This window comes from Impatiens glandulifera, chromosome 3 (genome assembly GCF_907164915.1).
Source record: "Impatiens glandulifera chromosome 3, dImpGla2.1, whole genome shotgun sequence".
Taxonomy (NCBI): Eukaryota; Viridiplantae; Streptophyta; class Magnoliopsida; order Ericales; family Balsaminaceae; genus Impatiens; species Impatiens glandulifera.
In genome coordinates, this window is record NC_061864.1 from 65,577,098 (window position 1) to 65,598,233 (window position 21,136).

At 33.4% G+C, this 21,136-nt stretch overlaps 1 protein-coding gene across 1 annotated transcript in view; it reads right to left on the reverse strand.

Moving 5' to 3' along the window:
• Window positions 1-4,901: 4,901 nt before the first annotated feature.
• LOC124930635 (nuclear-pore anchor-like) overlaps window positions 4,902-21,136 on the reverse strand; it is a 28,922-nt gene continuing 12,687 nt past the window's right edge. Inside the window, 28 exon segments of the mRNA XM_047470963.1 lie at window positions 4,902-6,386; window positions 6,669-6,843; window positions 6,968-7,072; window positions 7,233-7,352; window positions 7,453-7,608; window positions 7,769-7,822; window positions 7,943-8,098; window positions 9,208-9,279; window positions 9,486-9,635; window positions 9,815-9,892; window positions 12,857-12,970; window positions 13,614-13,667; window positions 13,747-13,893; window positions 14,563-14,655; window positions 15,354-15,470; window positions 16,441-16,543; window positions 16,680-16,864; window positions 16,945-17,019; window positions 17,099-17,182; window positions 17,312-17,359; window positions 17,501-17,545; window positions 17,668-17,847; window positions 20,432-20,485; window positions 20,570-20,611; window positions 20,727-20,825; window positions 20,895-20,957; window positions 20,959-20,996; window positions 20,999-21,029. Of these exon segments, the coding sequence (XP_047326919.1) occupies window positions 5,137-6,386; window positions 6,669-6,843; window positions 6,968-7,072; window positions 7,233-7,352; window positions 7,453-7,608; window positions 7,769-7,822; window positions 7,943-8,098; window positions 9,208-9,279; window positions 9,486-9,635; window positions 9,815-9,892; window positions 12,857-12,970; window positions 13,614-13,667; window positions 13,747-13,893; window positions 14,563-14,655; window positions 15,354-15,470; window positions 16,441-16,543; window positions 16,680-16,864; window positions 16,945-17,019; window positions 17,099-17,182; window positions 17,312-17,359; window positions 17,501-17,545; window positions 17,668-17,847; window positions 20,432-20,485; window positions 20,570-20,611; window positions 20,727-20,825; window positions 20,895-20,957; window positions 20,959-20,996; window positions 20,999-21,029 (3,888 nt within the window). The 3' untranslated portion in view covers window positions 4,902-5,136.

Sequence of the window (21,136 nt, forward strand, 5' to 3'; positions counted from 1 at the left end):
ACATAGGTATAGAGTTGTTGTAGGTGATGAAGAGGGGAGGATAAGGGTAAAGAAATCAGGGGATAAGGTGGAGAAATGACTGTGCTAGCCCTTCTGGAAACCAAAAATACATGCTATTAAGGACCTTCGACTACTTGAATAAGCTAATAACAAATCTTTTTTGTCTTTCGAGATGCAAAGAAAAGTAAGAAGATCGGCCTATAAACCTATGACACCAAGACGTTCTTCGCGCCGACGAGTCGTGATTCTGGCGAGCGTCTAACTCCAGCGAAGAAGACGACCCATACTAGTGTCGTTTCGTGGCGTCGTTAGGCGTTCCGTCCAGTCCGTCAACGATTAGGCAATGGGGTTAGCTTATCCTGTTAGTTGATCCGATGTGGCAAGCACGCGCTAGCTTCACTACAACGGACTGTATGGCACTTCCCTGGGCGTTGAATGAAAATCCAAGTTGATCTGATGGATGAGAATCCTACTGCAACATATTAAACATAATTTCGACTACACAAAATTACCAGTCTAATTTTTAATAAAAGAGTTATTTGAAATCGATTTTTAATCCCTTTCTTACATTTTTCTTCACCAAAAATTTCCTAAAAAATATTTCTAAAATCATAATAAAATTTATGATCATATTTTTATTTTTTTGGTAATTTTGGTGTATTTATTGAATTGTTCTTTAAGTCATAAACTACACATAATTCATGATTAAATTCTAATTAAATAATTTTAACCCTTTCTTGGGTTTAATAATTAGGGTAAAATAAAATAAAATATATTAAGCTTAAATTAATTTTGAATTTTTGAATAATTTTTCTGATTAGGGTTTAATTATCACAATAATTAACATTTAGTTTGGTTTTAATTCCTCATTGAAAGTTCAAATATTATTTTAATATTATTAAAAATAATAATTTTTTTTTTGTAAAATAAGATTGGTCAAATTTTCATGCTTACACATCTGTTAGAATTTCACTATGAATAACACTTCATCAAAAGAACGAGATATTGGATGAAACTTTTTTCTCCCAAAGTTTTTTCTTAATAAAATTTATATGGAATCATCTTAGCGAACAACTTGTAGCAATGTCCCGAATGGAAAATATCAATATTTTGCCAACGCATAATGTTTGTTAAGACGATGACACTTGTTTGCGTCCTACCAAAAGTAAAACTCTATTATGGGACAAAGTCTTCATAATGTTTAATCCCCTTCTATATCTAATTTAGCTATCAAAACCACTAGACCGATAATCAAACATGTCCTTAATTGTAGCATTTCTACATATAGCAATGGAAGCAAGCTTAGGAACGACGTAGCTAGACTTTTGACACTACACCAAATGTTGTCTCGAAATCTAATCAAAAAACCATCCCCACAATGAATTTAAACTGCTCACGCAAACTTTTCCACATTGAATAAATTCCCCTCTTAATGTTATACCCCGCTGGATAATTAGACATTTTGATGAACCAACTAGACCAATCATTATCATACTTGTATCTGATTATCGATGCTCAAAGACTATTCGGCTCCATTGCAAATCTACTACACCATTTTGATAGAAGAGTTTTAATAAAATAAATAAGATCTCGAATATATAGTCCTCTTTGATTTTTAAAACATTTAACCTTATCACAACCAACTAGATGATCAAACGATGAGTTAGAATATCTCCATAGAAATTTACACATTATTCTCTCTATTTTTATCGCCACACTCTTGAGGAGAATAAATAACGACATCATACATGTGTGCTTAGATGACACCACACTCTTGATGAGGATTAACCGACCCCTTTCAATATTATTTTACTTTTCCATCTAGACAATTTACATTACATTTTAGTGATAATTGGGTCTTAAGAGACCTTAGATCGTAATTTAGCACCCAATGATATAATAAAATATGTTGACAGTAGATCACCAATTCTGAACTCAAACACATTTGTCAGCCTTATTCTTCTTCTATTCAAAATAAATTTTGAAAAATATATGTCTGACTTATTAATATTAACTCGAAGACCGAAAAAATGTATATATAGTCTTGTTTAAATAAAACATTTTAAGATGAATTATTAATTTTATAAACAAAACTTTTATTTAATTACTAAAGTTGATTTTTGTTTTATAAATAATACATTATTAATTAAAAATATTTTATAAGGATTATTAACTTGAGATTTACTAATTATATATTAAATATCTAACAAAGTTATTTAAAATGATTTTTTTTGGTTAAAAATAAAAGAATTACTTAAATATATATTATTTTAAAACTTTTAAGTATATATATATATATATATATATATATATATATATATATATTTAAATAATTTAATTACATCAATATAATTATATTAGTATATCTCTTTAAAATTAATTATTTATTAATTTAGTATAAATCGAGATTAAAATAAATTTAACATTACTTACAAATATATATTATTATAATTTTATAAAGTTAAATTATTATCATATATTAAATAATTAATCATATTAAATTTAAAATTTAGTATTATAACTAAAATTATAATTAATTAATAAAAATCATCTTAACATTTAAAAAAAAAATGTAAAAATAAATAAAACTATGTCACTAGTCCCTAAGATCAGGAACAGACTCAGAATTTTAATTTAGGGTGGACTTGAATTTAATATAATAAATAATATAAATATATGTGTTTTTTTTTTTCCCGAATCTTGTTCAATAAAATTATAAGATGAATTAAGTTTGTTGTTAAAAGAAAAAAATTTGAAGACTTTCACTAGTTTGACGATTTTTTTTAAAGAACGAAGATATCAATGTCTTTCATTTCTTTGCAGTAGATTCATGTTCCATTTTTTACATACCTATACACAATTTTTAAGATGAAATATTTTATCAAACAATTATAATGTAAAATCGAAAAAATATTAAAAAATCCAAATAAATATTTAATCGAATAGTTAAAGATTTAGAGTACAATGAAAAAGTAAAAAAAAAGAATAATACTAACATGATAAATTCTCAAAATTCTATAATAAATCAAACATACATAAATCAATTATAAATATGATATATATATTTAAATTGACGATTATATAAATTAAAAATATGAGAATTAGAAAAAAAAAGATATTTAAAAAAATGAATTTTACCTCTTAGAGAATATGTTTGTTTGTGAACGAGTTGTGGAGGATATTAAAAAGAAAATAATAGTAAAACTATGAAAGGATGATGATATATAAAATAATTGAAATATATACACTAAATACTAATAGAGATGGAGTTTTAATTTTATTTCATTAATATAATATAATATATTATATTATATAATATAATATAATATATAATAATTTTTTTAATTTTAAAAAATAATTAATTATTAAAAAAAACATTCAAGGAGGGGCTTAAGTCCACCTCATCCACATGGTTGATTCGTCCCTGCCTAAGATCGTGATGTTGTGGGGATAACATTCTAGCTCATTTTTGCCTATTTGAAGTCGGTCACTTTTTTATATCTATATATATATTTACAAAATAAATAAACGTGCTAAATAGTTGGGTACACTGCTTTGAATTATTATTAATATTTTTTTAAAGATGAATTCATAAAGATTAGAGATAGAAATATCAGAACAAACTATTACTCTTATTATTAAAAAATTGCGAAATAGAATAAAAATAAAATGTTAAATGTTAAATAATATGCTATATTTGTAATAATTAAAAATTAAAAAAAAATTCTAACAAATTTTTAAATCTTGAAAACGAATTCAAAGATATGTAAATATATGTGATGAATATGTGATGAAGTAGAACAAACTAAAGCCAATTAAACGATGTCTAAAAAATCTTTTTTTAGTATAAATTGTCCTTCAACGAAAGTGGTTAAAAACGGTGAAAAAGATTAAGATAATAAATATATATATATATATATATAATTAAAAAAATAGACTTATAAAAATAATTATAGGATATTTTAGAGAATTTCTAAAATCAGTTACTCTTATTAGAAAAATAAAAACACAACTTTTAATTCGATAACTTCTTATTGGTTGTAAAAAATGGACGGACATTGAGAAATGATCACAAAGACAATAAAAAGATTTGAGTAGTGGACGACCGATCAACCCTGAAAATATTGTTTGAATTAAAAAAATTCTTAATGAAAAAATTGATATGGCTAAACAAAATACCGAATTGAAAATAAAAAAAAACAATACCAACTAAAATTTGAGTGACAGAAAAAACACAGTCTGCAATGCTAAAGAAACCATTGGATGAACAAGAAAAAAAAAAACTTTTCAATTTGTCTTGAGATTTTTTTTATAAAGAAACCTTTTCCAATAGTACATTTTTTCCGAAGTGTAAATTGATCTCTATTTAAGTGTTCAAAATCAAACCTTTTAAAATAAAAAGCAAATTAATCTTGTTTTAAGACAATTTTTTTTGTGTAAATTTATTTTAACAAAAGAATTCAGCAATATTTTTAATGTTAATTCATATGTTGATATTTTAAGAAGTTTCTTTTGAAATGTGTCAAATTCATGTGCTCTGCACATTTGTAGAACTTTAATTTAGTTACTTTTAAAAATGGATTGTTAAAACGATCCAAAAAAAACTTGATTATTGATTATAGAATTGATTATTGCATGCACCCCTTTCTTTTAAAATTAGATCTATATTTCTTGAAAACAATGATAAAGAAAAATGTCACTCTCCTCTTCATCAACTGATGTTAAAGACATATTTTCGAAGTGAAAGGTTTTTTTTTATGGTCCTCAAACAGAAGCTAGTTGTCACTTAGAACGCTGTTGATGTCATGATAGCATCTGCCATTATAAAAAGACAAAGAAATAAGACCCCATCTTGCGCATTAAAATATGAAAAATAAAAAACAGTTACAAGACACTGGAAGTGACAAAAAATAGAGACCATATCTTCAAAACAGAAATGAACAGACTAGTTGGTACAGTTCAATTGCTGGACTGGACTAAGTTAAGATAATACATAGTTTAATTGTTTCCGGATAACCAAAAACTCAGGTGCAAACAACTAACACACCATCAGGCCCAAGATGACCTTCAAAACAGTTTTGAAAATTTTACACTGTTTAAGGAGGGTTTACCAAATAACCAGTATTGTATATTTTATCACTGTCCTCCGGAAGAGGAGGGGGGTTGGCCGCGTCCCCCAATAACACGCCCGCGTGCACGGCCACGATTTAGACGTCCCCTACCACCACCTCTTAGAGAGATTACCTGAGGCTGAGACTGAGGCTGAGATGATGATGAAGATGCCCATCCTTGCTGCTGCCTTATCATTGCAGCTTCCTTTGCCCTTTCCCGCAGATTAATGGTTGTTGCTCTCCCCACTGCTACTGAAGATTGAGATGGAGATGACTGCTGCTGCTGCTGCTGCTGCTGCCTCACTGCTACTACTTCTTGTGTCTCATCCGTATTAGCAACAGCAGAAGATGATGGTGATATTCCTCCACCGACCCCCCCTTGTTTTGGACCTTCATCTTCTTCTTCAGGGGTCTGCTTCTTCTTTTCCTCATCTGATTTGTTGTCCAAACCTTCATTGCTCTTTTCCTCATTCACAACCACTACCATTGGAAGAGTCGGAGGAGACCCTGCTTCAGTTGTTGATATTTCACCCGTTTCCATTGCATTATTAATACCCTCATCATCATCCGAAGGCAATTCTCCTTCTTCATGATCACTGTCCTTTTCTACTCCTAACTGCTGTTGCTGCTGCTGGACATCCTCCTCCTCTTCCTCCTCCTTTGAAACAGTTTCCTTATCCAACTCAGTTTGGTTATTATTATCCCCCACACTGTCTTCTTCAAGTTCATTCATGTCTTCTCCTGCTCCTTTGACTTCCTCATCCTCTTCATGTTCGTCGCCCAAAATGCCTCCTCCAATTTCATCATCGAAAGTTTCATCGTTTAATTCTTCTTCTGGCAACTCACCCGCTTCCAAGTTTTCTACCATACCACCAGCAGCCTCTTCAGGTAGAAAATCAGAGCCTCTAGATTTCTTAAGCAAAGGCATTGCTTCTTCACGCTGAAGAAATTCTTCAGATAGGTCAGAAGCGGATACTGCTGCACGTTTGCGAGCAATCACTGTGTTCTGCACCCCCAATTCACCCCCATTACCACTTGGATCCAGGCTAGGGTTCGTTCCTTCACTTTCTGACATTTCTGTATCTCCCCCCTGTGCCTCTTCACGCTTTGCCATTGTCATTGCCATGTGAGGCCGAACTAATCTCCTCACAGATTTTCGAGACTCAATACTTGCTTGTTTTGGTATTGTCATCGGTTTCTCTTCTTCTGGTTGTTTCTGTACTGGTGGGGCAGGTGGAGGAATACTTGGTTCTATATTAGGAACTACGGCTTGACCTGAACATTTTACAGGTCCAAATAAATAAATAATTTAAAATTTTACCAATAAAGCAGTAAAACAGAGCATAAGATGAAGCCAAATATAAAAAATTTAACCAAAAGTCTTGAACTAAGACACCAAGGTTTCATGTCAATTTCCACTTAAAACACCTTGATTAAAATGTGAGGTCATGGCAGTGGAATGTGTGCTAACCTCCTCCAAATACTTAGCCTCAACAATTATGTCACATGCCAAACTAAAAGAAACTTGGTCTCAATATAAATTAATTAAAAAATAACCTGTGTTAATAACAGATGTTGAAGAGTCCCCTTTCTGAGGCAGATCTACAACAGGAGTTCCATGTCCACCAGAAACTGAGTGAGCAACATGTTCATAACTTTCTAGTGCTTGAAGATATGCAACAGATATTTCATCCAATTCTGTTGTAGTAACAATCTGATCTCCGGATGTGTCCTGATAACAAAGCAAAAGAATCATCAATGGCATGTTGCATTTAAAATCTATATAAATAAAAAGGAATGAAAATCAAGGAAAATGTATAAAAACTACATTTTTAAGTATTACTAGACAGATATACCTCAGGATTATGGGTTTTCGTTTGCTTAACTTTCTCAATTTCATATGACAACCTATCAAGCGCTTGCTTATGCACTTCAATCCCATCTATCAGTTTGCTTCTCTCCTGAAACAGATAAATATATGATAATAAGAGTATTAAACCACCACAATCATAGTTCAACATAAATAGTGGTTCTCTAGAAGGAAGTCTTAATACACAATAATCACCATCGATGGTAATCGGTAAGCTATCTTATTTGGAAAATAAAGCAAATGATAAACACCTGACTGACCGTCACAAGATTCTCTAATAAAGCTTCCTCAGTGTTCTGACGCTTTTCTTCCTCCTTCTCCTTCTCTTTCTTCAGCAGCTCTCTTTGCCTTGCCACCGTTCTCTCTAGAATCTACACATCCAGAAAAAGAAAAAAGATTACATACTAAGGATCACAGCATGTAGACAGATGGATAAAAAAATCTATACTAAAAGCAAGTGACTTTCTAAACCTGGATTTTGGTGTCTTTTTCCTTCATGACTTGTTCTCCAGCAGCATCTCCGGCGCTCTTCATACCTTGTTTATTATACTCCTCTAACTGTTTTGATAGAACTTGTTTCTCTTTACTTATGTCATCCTTTTCCTTTGACAAATTATCCATCTTCTTCTGCAAATTCATTCAGATAATGTACAAAATGAATTTATCAATACTGGTTCTCAATTGTGCTCGAAACTCACAACGTGAATGATAATGAGATCATGTCAACAAAACAATAAGAATAGTAGTGAAATATCATGCTTCAAAATGAGGATGAACTTGTAACAACCTTAAGCAGTATTCCTACCCTCTTCTGCTTCTCAAGATCTAATCTCATTGTACTCTGTACGATGACAATAAAGTTTGTAAGAGACACAGTATGTCAGTTAGACTGATGATCAAAGAAAAAAACTGACAATCCATTCCACATAACAAATAAGATCAATATATTTTGCTTCAGTACCTCAACTTGCAATATTTTGTTTAACCTGCTCTCCCTCTCATTTATTTCTGTAATTGATGTGGCAAGTTTTGACTCTAATTGTGAGATAGCAGCATCTTTTTGAGAAACAAGTATCCTCATTTCCTTCAGCTCACCATCCTTAGAACTGATATTTCCCTGGAGCAAAAGAAAAACATTCTTTAATCACATACTATGAAGAAATAAAACAATCTCAGTCAAACATGGAGACACTGGGTTACATGGGGGATACACTTCATCTCACTCATATACTGACATAATATTTAATTCAAATAAATGGTCACTTGGAGTAGTTAATTGGTAAGCTTCTGAAACAAATTAAAAATTGGGCTTAGTTTTTGCGGCTAAAGCGATCTTTGGGTCTACGGTAGATTTTATTGAAGTTTCATTATTCAAAATATATACATATACATATACACACATACTGGGAACACTATGAATTAATGATTGCTTACTGAAAGTCTCCAAGTTCGTAGTTTTTCTTAGATTAACGACATTATAGTGAAGTTTTTTCAGATTACGCTTTTGATATGTTAGTGGCTCCAAAGGCGACTGTTATAGGTATCATGATGTATGTAATTGTAGTATTGTAAGATTGTTCAAAGAGAGTATTTCATCGACTAGGAAAGAATGATATCGTTGAGTAGTCTATGTGTCATGGATTGGCGGTTGTCATGTCTTTTTTTTGGGTTAAAGGCATGGAAAATAAAAAACAAAAGTACTACCAAGGACCACATTTCAGTAATAGGCAAAAGTTCTCTTTCACAAGGCTTTCAAAAGTTCTCTAAATATATTAATATGGAGAATGACACTACTTAAATCACACTAAAAAAACTATTTCATAATCCATCATACCAAGACACATTCAAATGGTTAGTTAATTAAGACAAGTAGAAGGCTAATGCAGGTTTAGATTGTGCATAAAACATGTTTGAGAGAATAAATGTTGTAATCTGATTCCCAATAAGGTTTGTTTAAATACAAGTTAGATCTTGGAGGATTTACTTATCTTCCTACAACCTAGGGACTCTTTTATAATTTAAAAATAAATACTGAACTCCAGTATTTATCCCTTTAAACCAGTATATGCTAATATGATAATTATTACAATTAAGGAGCATTATCTACACTCTCCCTAAGTTGGGGTTGTACATATTATACAAACCCAGTCATTTGAAGAAGAAGAGATACCTCGCTTCAGGCTCACATATTAAAAATACTGTAACCATCAAGCAACATATAGTTACCTGCAACTTCTGAACAGCTTCTTTTGCACGAGCATAATCATCCATGTCAATATTCTGGCATCTCTCCAGCAACTGCAGAGGGCAAAGATAGTAACTGAATCTAGATTTGTGGCAAGTCTGAATATCATTCACCTTTTTATATAAATCTACCACAACTTGAGAGCTCATGGAACTAGATCGTAACAGTCACCCTCATAAATATAAAACCAAAGAGATGTAACATCTACTGCAACATAATATGATATATAGAATGATCAGAAATTATAAATATGTAATACCTCACGAACTCGGCTCTCCAGGAGATCATTTTTCACTTTCATCATTTCAGCCTCCTTCTTGCATGTTACAAACTCAGTTTGTGTCACTCTCAGAGATGTTTCAAGCTGGTCCTTTTCAATGTTTGCTTTCTGGGATATTTCACGTAATTTCTAGCAGAAAAAACATATTATCCAGGTTGAAATTGAGACCTTTATGGTAAGCAAATGAAAGAAATAGGGCAACATCATGTACCCAAAGATTTCTTAATAGAGATCTTTAAACAGCATAAGTTGCCGTTCATCAAGAATCAGCATTTTATAATAATCTTATGTATTTTGCATGCACAAACCTGGCATTCCTCAAAATTTTGTTTGTTCTCTTCTCTGAGTTGCAAGTTACTTTCACGAAGCAGGTTTAATTCCCTCACCTGTAGCATAATTAAAAAAAATCCAGTACTTTAATAGTATATACATCAAATAGACAGCTGATATACCATTGAAGACAAAAAAGATGAGGTAGGATTAGGGCTACTAAGTGAGGACGTGATAAATAAACAGTTATGGTAGCGATTATGCTAAGCTGTTGACAGTCCAGCCTATAAATAAGATGCTCGTGACATGAATAGTTATGATGAATGTAGTTGATGATTCTATTTCCCACCTTAAGTTCTCTCTTCTCTCCTAAGCATATCTCACCCTAGTATTAGGATTTTGTCTTCCCATACCAATATGCAATTCTTCCCTTAGCAGCTAGGGTTTCTCTCCTCATGTTCAAGAACTCTTTTATTATCTAATTCCACATCACTATGCATCATAGTATTCACAAATTTTGTAACTCTCCTTTTCTGCACTCTCTGAACTCTATCAGTCATATTGCAAGGATGAATGGAAGTCAGATTAACCCATATCAACTGAATAAATATAGGAATAATGTTCTGAATAACTACCAGATAAATATTGAATAAGAATATAGCTAATTAGAGATTAGTTAGTTAACATATCCCATGTCTTTCTGTTGTATACTTGGATAAATGAGCATGGCTGAAGCCCATAAGCTAAAGAATACTAGTTAGTGAGAGATTGTTAGATTAATAGTATAAATAGAGTTAACTATTAGGGTCTCACTATCTGAGATTGAATGATGGAAACAAGTTTCTATTTCTCATCTGTAAGCTGTCACCAGTAGTAATGCAATTCAGAGGAAATCCAGAGATTGAAGTTCAGCTGAGATCGCAACCTCCTACTCACCATTACAAGAAATCGGTCACAGGAATTACGATTTTAGAAACCCTTCGGAAGAATTCCAAAAGCGATCACTACCGAATTTCCAATTTATGAATTCAACAGGGTTTGGATTTTTTATTTTTTTGGGAAGGTCAACTTTTTAGTGAAAGAAATGCAAAAAGCATTTGAACATTACAAAGAAGGGGGTTGGGGAAAAAACAAAAACTAGAAGGATTAGATGCTAATAAGATCGAAGAATTCACATCACACACAAAACCTCTTTTCCTAATAGAAGAAGAAACATGAAGCATGAAGCCCTTGATTCTTCCAATGCCGTAGCTTTTCCCTACAGTTCTTTTCAAATCGTCTACCAAATCCGGGATACTATTGTTCACTCCCCAAGTAATCCATTTGTCCAAGAAGTCAACCACTTTGAGCGGCATGTCCCACTGAAAATTAAGAATGTTATGCAGAACAGTCATCATGTCACTGGCAAGGTCGCAAGAGAGGAGGATGTGGTGAATACTTTCTTATTATCGTAAGGGGATGTGCACCAGATGAGACTATCTCAAGCTTATCGGAATCTAACTTTATTAAGTTTTTATGCTTTTCTTTCTCCGCACTCTTTTTTTCAGCAAACTGTTTAGGAACGTTTCTTGCATTCTACTCTCGATATCAATAAAAGTTACCTTTTCCAAAGAAAATCACTCTTCATGCAAGGACAACATCTACTAGCAAGATGTATCCCCTTTCTTTTCATTTTAATCATTTGTCAGATCTCCCGGTGAATAGCTTCCCAGGAAAAGAAAGAGATCTTGAAAGGAATTTTAGCTTTCAACAATTCCTTACAATGGAACACAATCGTTGCCCCTGGAGGGTCGAGTGGTAGATACTCTGGTTTTGAAATCAGGGGAGCCGGTCAGAAAAAGATTTTTTCGGTCTCAAGATGAATTGAGAGAGACGGCGATAGAAGATGATCCTCCAATCTGTGAGGCTGGGAGATGTTCTATAGAAGTCTGTCACTTTGGCCTTTTTCTTGTTAGTTAACTCATGATTTCTAAACTTGCAGCTGCCTACTGATAATTCCCAATTGAAATGGGATTCGAATTCCCGACTACTTTAAGTTGTGACTGGCGACCGAAGGTGTTTGATCGCTCATTCATCGGAGTTAGAATCCATCTCAGCATCTCAAGGTATTTTGATTTCCTAATTCCTCAAAGCACCTAGAGTTTTAATCTGTATCAGTGACACAAGCACTTAGGATGTTTGAATTCTTATACAGAAGGGAACAAGGTCCATTGAACAAGTATGTGTTAATTGACTTAGAAACAGAAGGTCCATTTGGTTGTTGCTTAAATTACAATAAGATTATTATGCCATTGGTAGAGTAAATACCGAGGCCTAATCTGTCCAAGGTCTGTTTGATTTTGACACTGATCACCAGAATATTAGCCTCTGGTATTTACACTTCAATTTAATAGAGAATAAAAAGAGCACTTTTGCACTTTAATTTTGAAAACTGATGATAAAGAGGCAACCAACCAAAATGGCGTCAATGAGATAGTTGATTGAAGTCTTGACCGGCGAGTAAATCGGGAAGTTTGTGACAAAATCGAGATACGTCAAAACTACCGTTTCCCAACGAGAAAAATAATTCTTTCTCCGAAATACACATGCTAAAGGAGAAAGGACATGAATGAGGAATCTCCGTCAAAGTGACTCTAACTGCGCTGTAGGTGAATTAATCAGAACTTTGGGTCGGAGAAATTCAGATTTTTGGATTCTCCGAGAGGCGAGAGAAGTTAATGAAAGTTCATTTTATGAGTAAAAAGGGAGTTAGTATATAAGCCAAGTTGTTATAGTTAGATGATATGAATTGATTATAGTCTGGATCTCTACCTTATCTCTCTTGGTCTACTCTCCTCTCTATCGTCTGTATATCAATAATATATCCCTTACATAAACTTGCAGGTTTTCTTCACTTTTCCAATGAGGAATTTCTTCCTCTTGTGTTTACCTGGAGGACTGGTATGTCAGCCACCAGCCTAAGTTTTTCTGTTTTCTATCTTTCTCAAATTACACAATTTGAAATAAACTGAGAAGAATAATGCTTAAATAACATAACACTAAATTTACAATTAGAATAAATTGAGATAACAACAATCAACCTGTAGCTGCAAAGATTTGAACTCTTCTTCTGTAAGTAGGGATGCTCTTGCATTCGCTCGCTCAGCATGAAGTGAAGCTTGACTCATCTCCGCAGCCTTTAAAGCACTATCAAGCTAGAAAGAAACTCAACATAATCAGTCCAAAGTGAATCCCAAGAGATGAGATGTCAAAGCCTATAAAGATGTTTGAAGCTTTAGCATGTGTCGAAATCAAAATTTATAGACAATAACCCATCCTTACCATTTAAGGATACATTACTGGTAACCAATAACAGAAGAAATCTATTGTCAAGACAATTTCAAACAAAAGAATTATTCATGTTTGTGGTACTTTAGGGACATCTAAATATCATGTCAAATAACAATGGGAATGATGATGCTTGCACCACATCTTTGTTATGGACCTATATTGAGTGCTAATGCCGCATTTTCGGGTAGATACCATGTGGGTATGTAGAGAAGGAAAATTATGTTGTTTTCTCATAATATGTTAAATCTATTTATAGACATGTGAAATCATTTCCCTCACTTAGGATCAATCAATATCCCTTAAATCTCTCCTAATTTATTATAGTATATCTAGAAAATAATTCAAGGAGATAATTAAGCTAAAGTTACTATTTCCCAGACATATACCCTTTTTCTTAAAGGAGAAAAAGGATGGGGAATGTGGGTAGGGGTGCTAATAGAAGAGGAAATAACAATCCTGAGATGAAATCAACAGAATATTACACACTAAAAGTTAATACTGAGCAACCTGGGATTGTAAACGACTCTTTTCCTGCTTTAACAACGAAATCTCAGTTTCTGCCTGAAAGGGTTGCAGCTCCATTAGTCATAATGCAATATCATAGACTAAAGATAAGTACAAGCTAGTTCTGCACGCATACAATTTCTTTTGACCGGCGTAAATAATTTACTATGCTCTGTAACCCATTATTATGAATTGTATCCTGATCACTGTTTCCAGATGAACTCTGCTCATTTTCTCCCAACTTAATATGTAAAGCCTCCAGACGATTATGCAACATCTTGTTCTGAGAAAAGTTGAAAGTGAAGTATTAGAAATCATAGCAAGATGGAACGAAAATCATGTTAGGAAACAACAATGAACACCTGTACAATTCATTCTCCAAGAGACTTCACATAAGAATACATAACCAATTGGGACTGGTGCTAACATTAACCATGTATAAAGGTCATCCATCAAATGGTGACTTACCCATAAATAAGCATCTTACCAAAAAAATTCATAATGACATGGACTCGTGATATAGGAAATAATAGTACACCAAGTAGTGTTGTGGAAGGGTCAAATCTTACAAAAAACAAATTACTTATTAGCTTAAAAAATCCCCACTTCTAGCCTAGCGACAATAAGAGGTGGATACTCACCCTAAGGTCCTGGGTTCGAGACCGTCAGGCGGCAAGTCCTGTGTCTGGTTAATTGATTAAGTGTGTTTGCGGACTACATACTTAATCCGTTGTCCTATTTTTTTATTAGCTTAAATAATGGAGAATCTTGAAGCTTATGAGTTCATAGAGGTGCTTCCTACTTTCTCATTTTGAATGCTCTGTTCTTTCTTCCCCTCCCTCATTCTCACAAGTTAATTCAGTTTATAAACTTGAAGTATAACATGTGTACATACTGCAAACCATCTTAGAGACTAGCAAAATTAGAAAGGATATAAACAGCAATAATCTACCTGTTCATCGATCTCTCTGTACTTCGTCTCAGAATCATTCTTTGATTTCTCCAGTATTGATTTCTCAACTTCCCACCTTGTCTTCAAATCATTCTATAGAAAAGTGATCATAACATATCAACATATAATTAGCCAGTGAGACAAACAGTTGGTTCTCATTTGAAAATGATTCAGTCTTATAGTTTCAATCCTTGAAAACCCAAATAAAATTCAAGGGGTGTGCAAGCTATGTTCCATAAGAAAATCTGAAGCTACAGTAAGCCAAGATCACAGAAGTGCAGAAGGGACCACTTTCTGAGGTGAATGGATATGGTGATGGTTAATGCTGAGCCAGTTAAGTTGTTGGCGAAGAAACAATGAAAATACTACAATTCTTTGTTATTCTGGTTCATCCTCAAGGCGAGAAGGAATAAAGAATCAGCCCAACTTTCCATATCGAGTACCAGCTCTTCCACACCAAGATACTATCATGTTAGTCAAGCTTTGGTTTTAACACCAATGCCTAATCAAATCTATCTTATATCAGTGACTAAGCACCACAAGGCAGAGTAAGGAAGCTTCCAAAAAAATGTGAATTCAAAACTAGAGTGAAGGAAGAAAATAATGCATAATAAGATCACCTAAACTACCTAAAAGATCTAGTGGTTCTACAATCCTCAAACTCAAAAGTACATAAAGTAATTACATGAAATGGCTCATTACCCTTGTGGAATATAAATAACATGTGACACAAACCACCAAACTGCATTACTCCAACATCATTTAAAGTCAAGCTCAGGTAAGGAACTTACATTCTCCAGTTTAAGAGTATCCACTAATTTATGAAGCTTAGCTGCCTCTTCTTGCAATGAACCCAAATCATTTGATGCTTTCTTGAGCTCCTGAATTGTCTCTGATTGAAGTATGACCTGCAGAATTGCAAAAAGGGATTCATTACATTATCAAAGAGCACCTATGATACTAAAAATTAATGGTACCTATGACTCTAAACAGATATCTATCAAAATAATAGTGATGCTCATAAGAATTTAACGTTCTGAAGGAACTTCAAAATATGTTAAAAGACTATGTTTGATGACTACATTAGCACTTGGAGTTTCTTCTTTTTTTGCTAATCTCTTAGAGCTTATTTGATGCTAGTTATTTGGATTTTTTAAAATAACCCCTTATCCCATCATCAATAAAATACCATATTATCCCTACATTATTTTTTTACTTTTAAATAGTAAATACAAAAGGATATTTTAGTAATTTTAACCCAAATAATCCACTTTTTCATCAAACAAGATTTTGATTTCATAATCCATAATTTTTCCAAATAACCCAACATCAAACAAGCTTTAAATCAAACAGACTAAGTAATGTTCCTATCAAGCAATTATATTAAATACTCAAATTTATTAAGAACATGTGAATAAATCATGAATAAATCAATTCAGCTTTACTTAAAATGTTTTTTTACTATCAACTTTTCATTAAAAAGAACACAAGTTGGGTTCGAACGTTACAAAAGAAGAGAGGGGGACAAACTTTACTCTATGTTAAACTCTTACTGGCTAAATTTAACCTAAATTAAATTTTACATATATGATTTGTGATATTCTATATCCATTCCTATGATGGACACACCACAACTAGGACCAACCAGCATGGCTAGTTGCATTGCAGTGCTAATGTTACTGGGAACACAAATTACCATGATAAATCAAGAAAAAGTCTAGACTCTAAAACAAATATCTTACATAAAGTATTTACCAAAAAAAATACACATTTAACTATTGTCTTTGTATATACTTATGTGTTGACAAACATACAGATTCAACAGATGTTCATGAAAAGAGCCCAGTAAGAGAGCACAATGAACATTTTAATAGTTACCTGTTTTTCATAATTGGACTGAGCATCACGCCATCTTTGATGTTCTTTATCCAAATCTTCTTTCAATGCCAACATTTTGGCTTCCATCTCAGCTATTTGGGACCTACACGCAAAAACAAAGAATAAGTCTATTTCCATAAAAAAAAATTGAGAACGCTAGGACCCGCTGCTCCTTCGGAGTGCGACTAATCCCCGCGGGTTAATTAGACAACAAAATGCAAAATGACTTGACATCTCACGTTTTAAGTGCACATTCCATCTTTAGCCTGTCAAGCTCTGAGACACAAGATGCACGAGTTGTTTCTTTCTCAGTAATCAAAGATTCCACCTCTGTGGACTTCAAATTACATTCAGTTTCAAGTTGATTGACTCTGTTCTTAAGTGATAAAATCTGTGCTTCAAGAGACTTCTTTACTCTTTCTGCCTACAAATTATTTATTAACATTAGTTCAGAGCAGATCATTATCTGACTCAAGCATCAAAGGGAAAAATCATGCCAGTTACCTCAGTTTTATAATTTTCATGAGCAACTTCCATCTGTTTTAATGCATCATCATTTACGGTTGCAATGTTCTTATACTGCATCATAAAGCGAAGGGTAAACAAAATGAAATTCAAAAAATGCAAAAAATCACATATTATATTAAAATTTATGTACTTGTAGCATGTGCTCCTTGTAAGCATGTGCTTCCTGTTTCAATTTGTGTATCTCATCGATAGCAACTTGTAAATCAGATATTGTCTGCAATAAGTTTATATAAAGCAATCAGATATGATATAAGACCATTGTGCATGATGTACATAAGTATATAAATAAATCATAAGCATTGCTAGTAAAGCAGGGAATGGTAGCTGGCGGTACAACACATGCCTCATTACTCGAAGAGATAAAACCTTGATCACTGCCACTTTGATTAACCTGCATCCACATAAGGAAGTGAGTGTAGAAAGAGGACATGCCTAAATAAGCTCAAACTGCATTAACAACAATAAACAACAAACAACAAGTAACAGCATTTCTCCTGTACATAGCAAACATCTCTAAATCTAAATAGCATACCTTAGCTTCTCCAGATTTGTTCTTCCCCATATCAGCACATCGGGCCTAAGATGAGAATAACAGTAAAAAGATAGTTTGCAATGTTCAAATAAATATCTCAATTAAATAAAAGGTGCAGTAGGCAAAACATTCTCATGTTTTAGAATATATATAAAGTCGTAAGATACCTCAGCAGCAGTAGCCCTAGCCTCTGCTGCAGCAATAGCATTTACAGAATTTGTTAATTCTTTTCCAATTTCCTCAACTTGTCTCATAGCACTCTTCATAATTTCTTCTTTATCAAGCATGAGACGGCGAACATTATCACGCTCATCTTGAAGCTCTTTCTTAGCCTCTGCCCATTCTTTCTGTCATATAGCAAAATAGTGTGATACAATGAGAATTGATAGACAAATATTGGAATAAAACTGAAGAGAAGTACATTTTTTATATTTTGTGATGAATAACTATTACAACTGGAAGCAAATTTATAGGCAATACATAAAAAGCTAACTAAAGGATAGAACAATTTCCTGGATAAATGATAGAAATTTGAAGAGAGGATTCTTTATATATATTGGGGATGATAAAATATTACAAGGAGCATGCAAATTATAGGAAAATTTAGAAGAAAACTAATTAAATGGAAGTATAACTTCCTAGATAAGCATAAATAAGCCTTCTATTAGGAAGACGAATAACACCCACCTACTTCGGGTATATTTTCTAGGAAATGATACAAGTTTGAATTAAGCCTAGTTAGATATTACCACTCTCCCTCAAATTAGGCGAAAATGTCAGCATAAATTAGGAGGACAAGAATAAAAAGTAGCTTTGGAGACAAAATGCCAAATGGTGGGTCGATGTCAAACTTTGGAGACATCCATGTATCTTTGCAGTCTAGCTGCCACAAACAGCAAGACGACCTTTTCGGAGGCGAAGATGATGAGATCATATCGTGATACTTTGGGTTGGGGTGATTTTGTGACAGTTCAAGCCCTCCATCAATGGAAACTGTAACCATTGACGGAGGTAGCAGAAGACTAAAGCTCGAGTTCCATGAAGAAATTTGAAGAGAGAATTTTTCATATGTTTTGGGGACGATAAACTACTGCAATTTATAGGAAAATCTAGAAGAAAACTGACTAAATGAAAGTACAACTTTATACATAATCTTAAATAACCCTTTTGTTGAGAAGACAAATAACCCCAACTACTTGGGGGTAAATGCTCATGGAAATGATATAAGTGTGATTTGGATTAGACCTAGTTTGATATATTTCTTTTTTTTTTTAAGAAGTCAGCTTTTCATTAAAAAGAAAGAATGTGGGGGACATTCAAAATTATATGTGAGGGTGGAGAAAAAAGCGTAAAACAAAAAGCAAAATAAAGCAAGAAAAAGTTAGATGCCAATAAGATCAAAAAGTTCATATCCCTCTGTTTTTGATTGATGCAAACATGTGTAACATGAAGCCTTTGATTCTTCCAGAGCAATAGCTCTTCCCTTCAAATATTCCTTTCCTTCCAGATTGTCCATCACATATTGTGGAGAATTGATTTCCATTCGACATTAATGATGTTGATCCCAGAACTCCAGGCAACCCATTGATCCCAAAATCTCTAACTTTGTACGGAATGACCAATGTAAATTAAAAATATTTTGTTGGAGAGCCCACATCTCCCTAGAGATCAGGTTGCAATGAATGGGATTGGAGAGCCAGTTTGCAATGAGTGGGATGTGGTTGATGGTCTCTTCGCTCTTCATACAAAGAAGACATCTACTAGCCAAGTGCAATCCCTTTCTTTTAAGCTTCATGTTGGTCAAAACATCTTCATGAATTGTTTAGAAGCCATAGAAGGAAATCCTATAAGGTATTTTAGCTTTCCACAATTCCTCCAAGGCACAGCCAAGGTGTCACTTCTTAAAGTTTTTTTTGAAAAAATCAACTTTTCATTAAGGAATGAAACTTAAAAGCGTTTAAGGAATTAAAGATTGAAGGGACCACCAAAGAAACAAAAACAAAAAGAATAGAAGGGAAGAAAAATGCCCACCAAAGAGGCTAAATGCCAATAAGATCAAAAATCTCAACCCGGACAAATAAAACCCTTTCGGATAGAAGCAAACACATGGAGCATAAAGCCTTTGATTCTTTTAGCTCCCAAAACATTTTCTCTTTGAATGTTATTCTATTCCTAGAAGTGACTCTTTAGAATAAATGTGACTTTAACTCCCTTTGATTCTCTCGACTAGTAAATCATTAAATGTGACTTTTTAGAATAGAACTAGTTTGATAATTAAACACTCCCCCTCAAAATAGGCGATAAATTTCAGGTTAAAACAGGATCCCTAGAAGATCTTGATTCAACAGAAATGAGTGTCTTACGGAGCCGAAGAAGTAGAACAAAGGGACGACGTCAAAAGTCTAACACATTGGAAGTCATGCAGGTCACACTGCATATATGCATAGTAAAATGCCCAAAAAACAGTGATTTCATCATCCCGATCAGTGGGAGACATGAAACAACAAACCGGATTTTTTTTAACTGGGAATAACTAAACCCAAAAAACAAACAGCCCAAACAAAAAGAGTAGCAGGATTTGCGACCATAGAGAGAGGTGTAGGCTGTCCACGATAGCCAAAGCTGAGCTCGTCAGAACAATTGAATAGAAACCTAGAGCTCTTATACATGTGGAAAATGAAGAGGGAAAATAGTTTTATATAGTTGGTGATGATTTATTACAATGGGAGGGCAATTTATAGGCAATACAAAAGAGGCAAACTAATGATAGAATACTTTTCCTACATAAACATTAATAACCCTTTGGTTTTAGAAGACAGCTCCAACCCTTTGGAGTTAATGTCTCTCTTTAATGATAGGGATAATTTGATAATTCAAACAAAAACTATAAAAAGATATATCAATAATATCATAAAAGAGCATGTACACCACACCTCAATGCCTAATGTGCTCCTCTTGTTTTCTCTTCTCCACCCTTCTTGATTCCTACAATCAAGAACATATGTCAATTATGAACATAATTAATTATAACAAAGTTGCATTTGGCTAAAAGAGAATAGAAAAAGCTACCTCACGAACTTCCTCAGCACTCTGAATGATGTCTAAACTAGCCTACATTAAAAATAAGAGTGTATATAAAGGAACCCATTTAATATGTATCCCCTTCCTTTATCTTCAGAATGTCATATAAAATTTATGAGCAATTTTGTTTGCAAGGAAATCAAACCTGAAGACGGTGAACCCTTTCAGACAAGTGGAGAACTTCTTCAGTGGCTTTCTGTTCAGAGCCCAACAACATTTCTTTTTCATGCTTCAAAATGGAGACCTGCAGAGGATCAGAGGGTTAAATAGAAGACATGTGACACCTAATGCATGGATCAGTATGACGCCAAACCTCCATTGTTAGCTTCCGTGAAAGCTCTTCCGCGTCATGCAACGCATCTGAAGATTCACGCACCCCGCCGTTGGTAGTCAATTATTAATTGCGAGAACTCACATTTCTTGCCATAATAGCATTTGTTTCATCTCTCTGGATTATTAACCACATGTAAGTGAAACAAGTCAAGTCATCCAAACTCAAAGAACTCTAAATTATACCGAACTGAGAGGACTTTAAAAGGAAGTAGAAAAGGACGG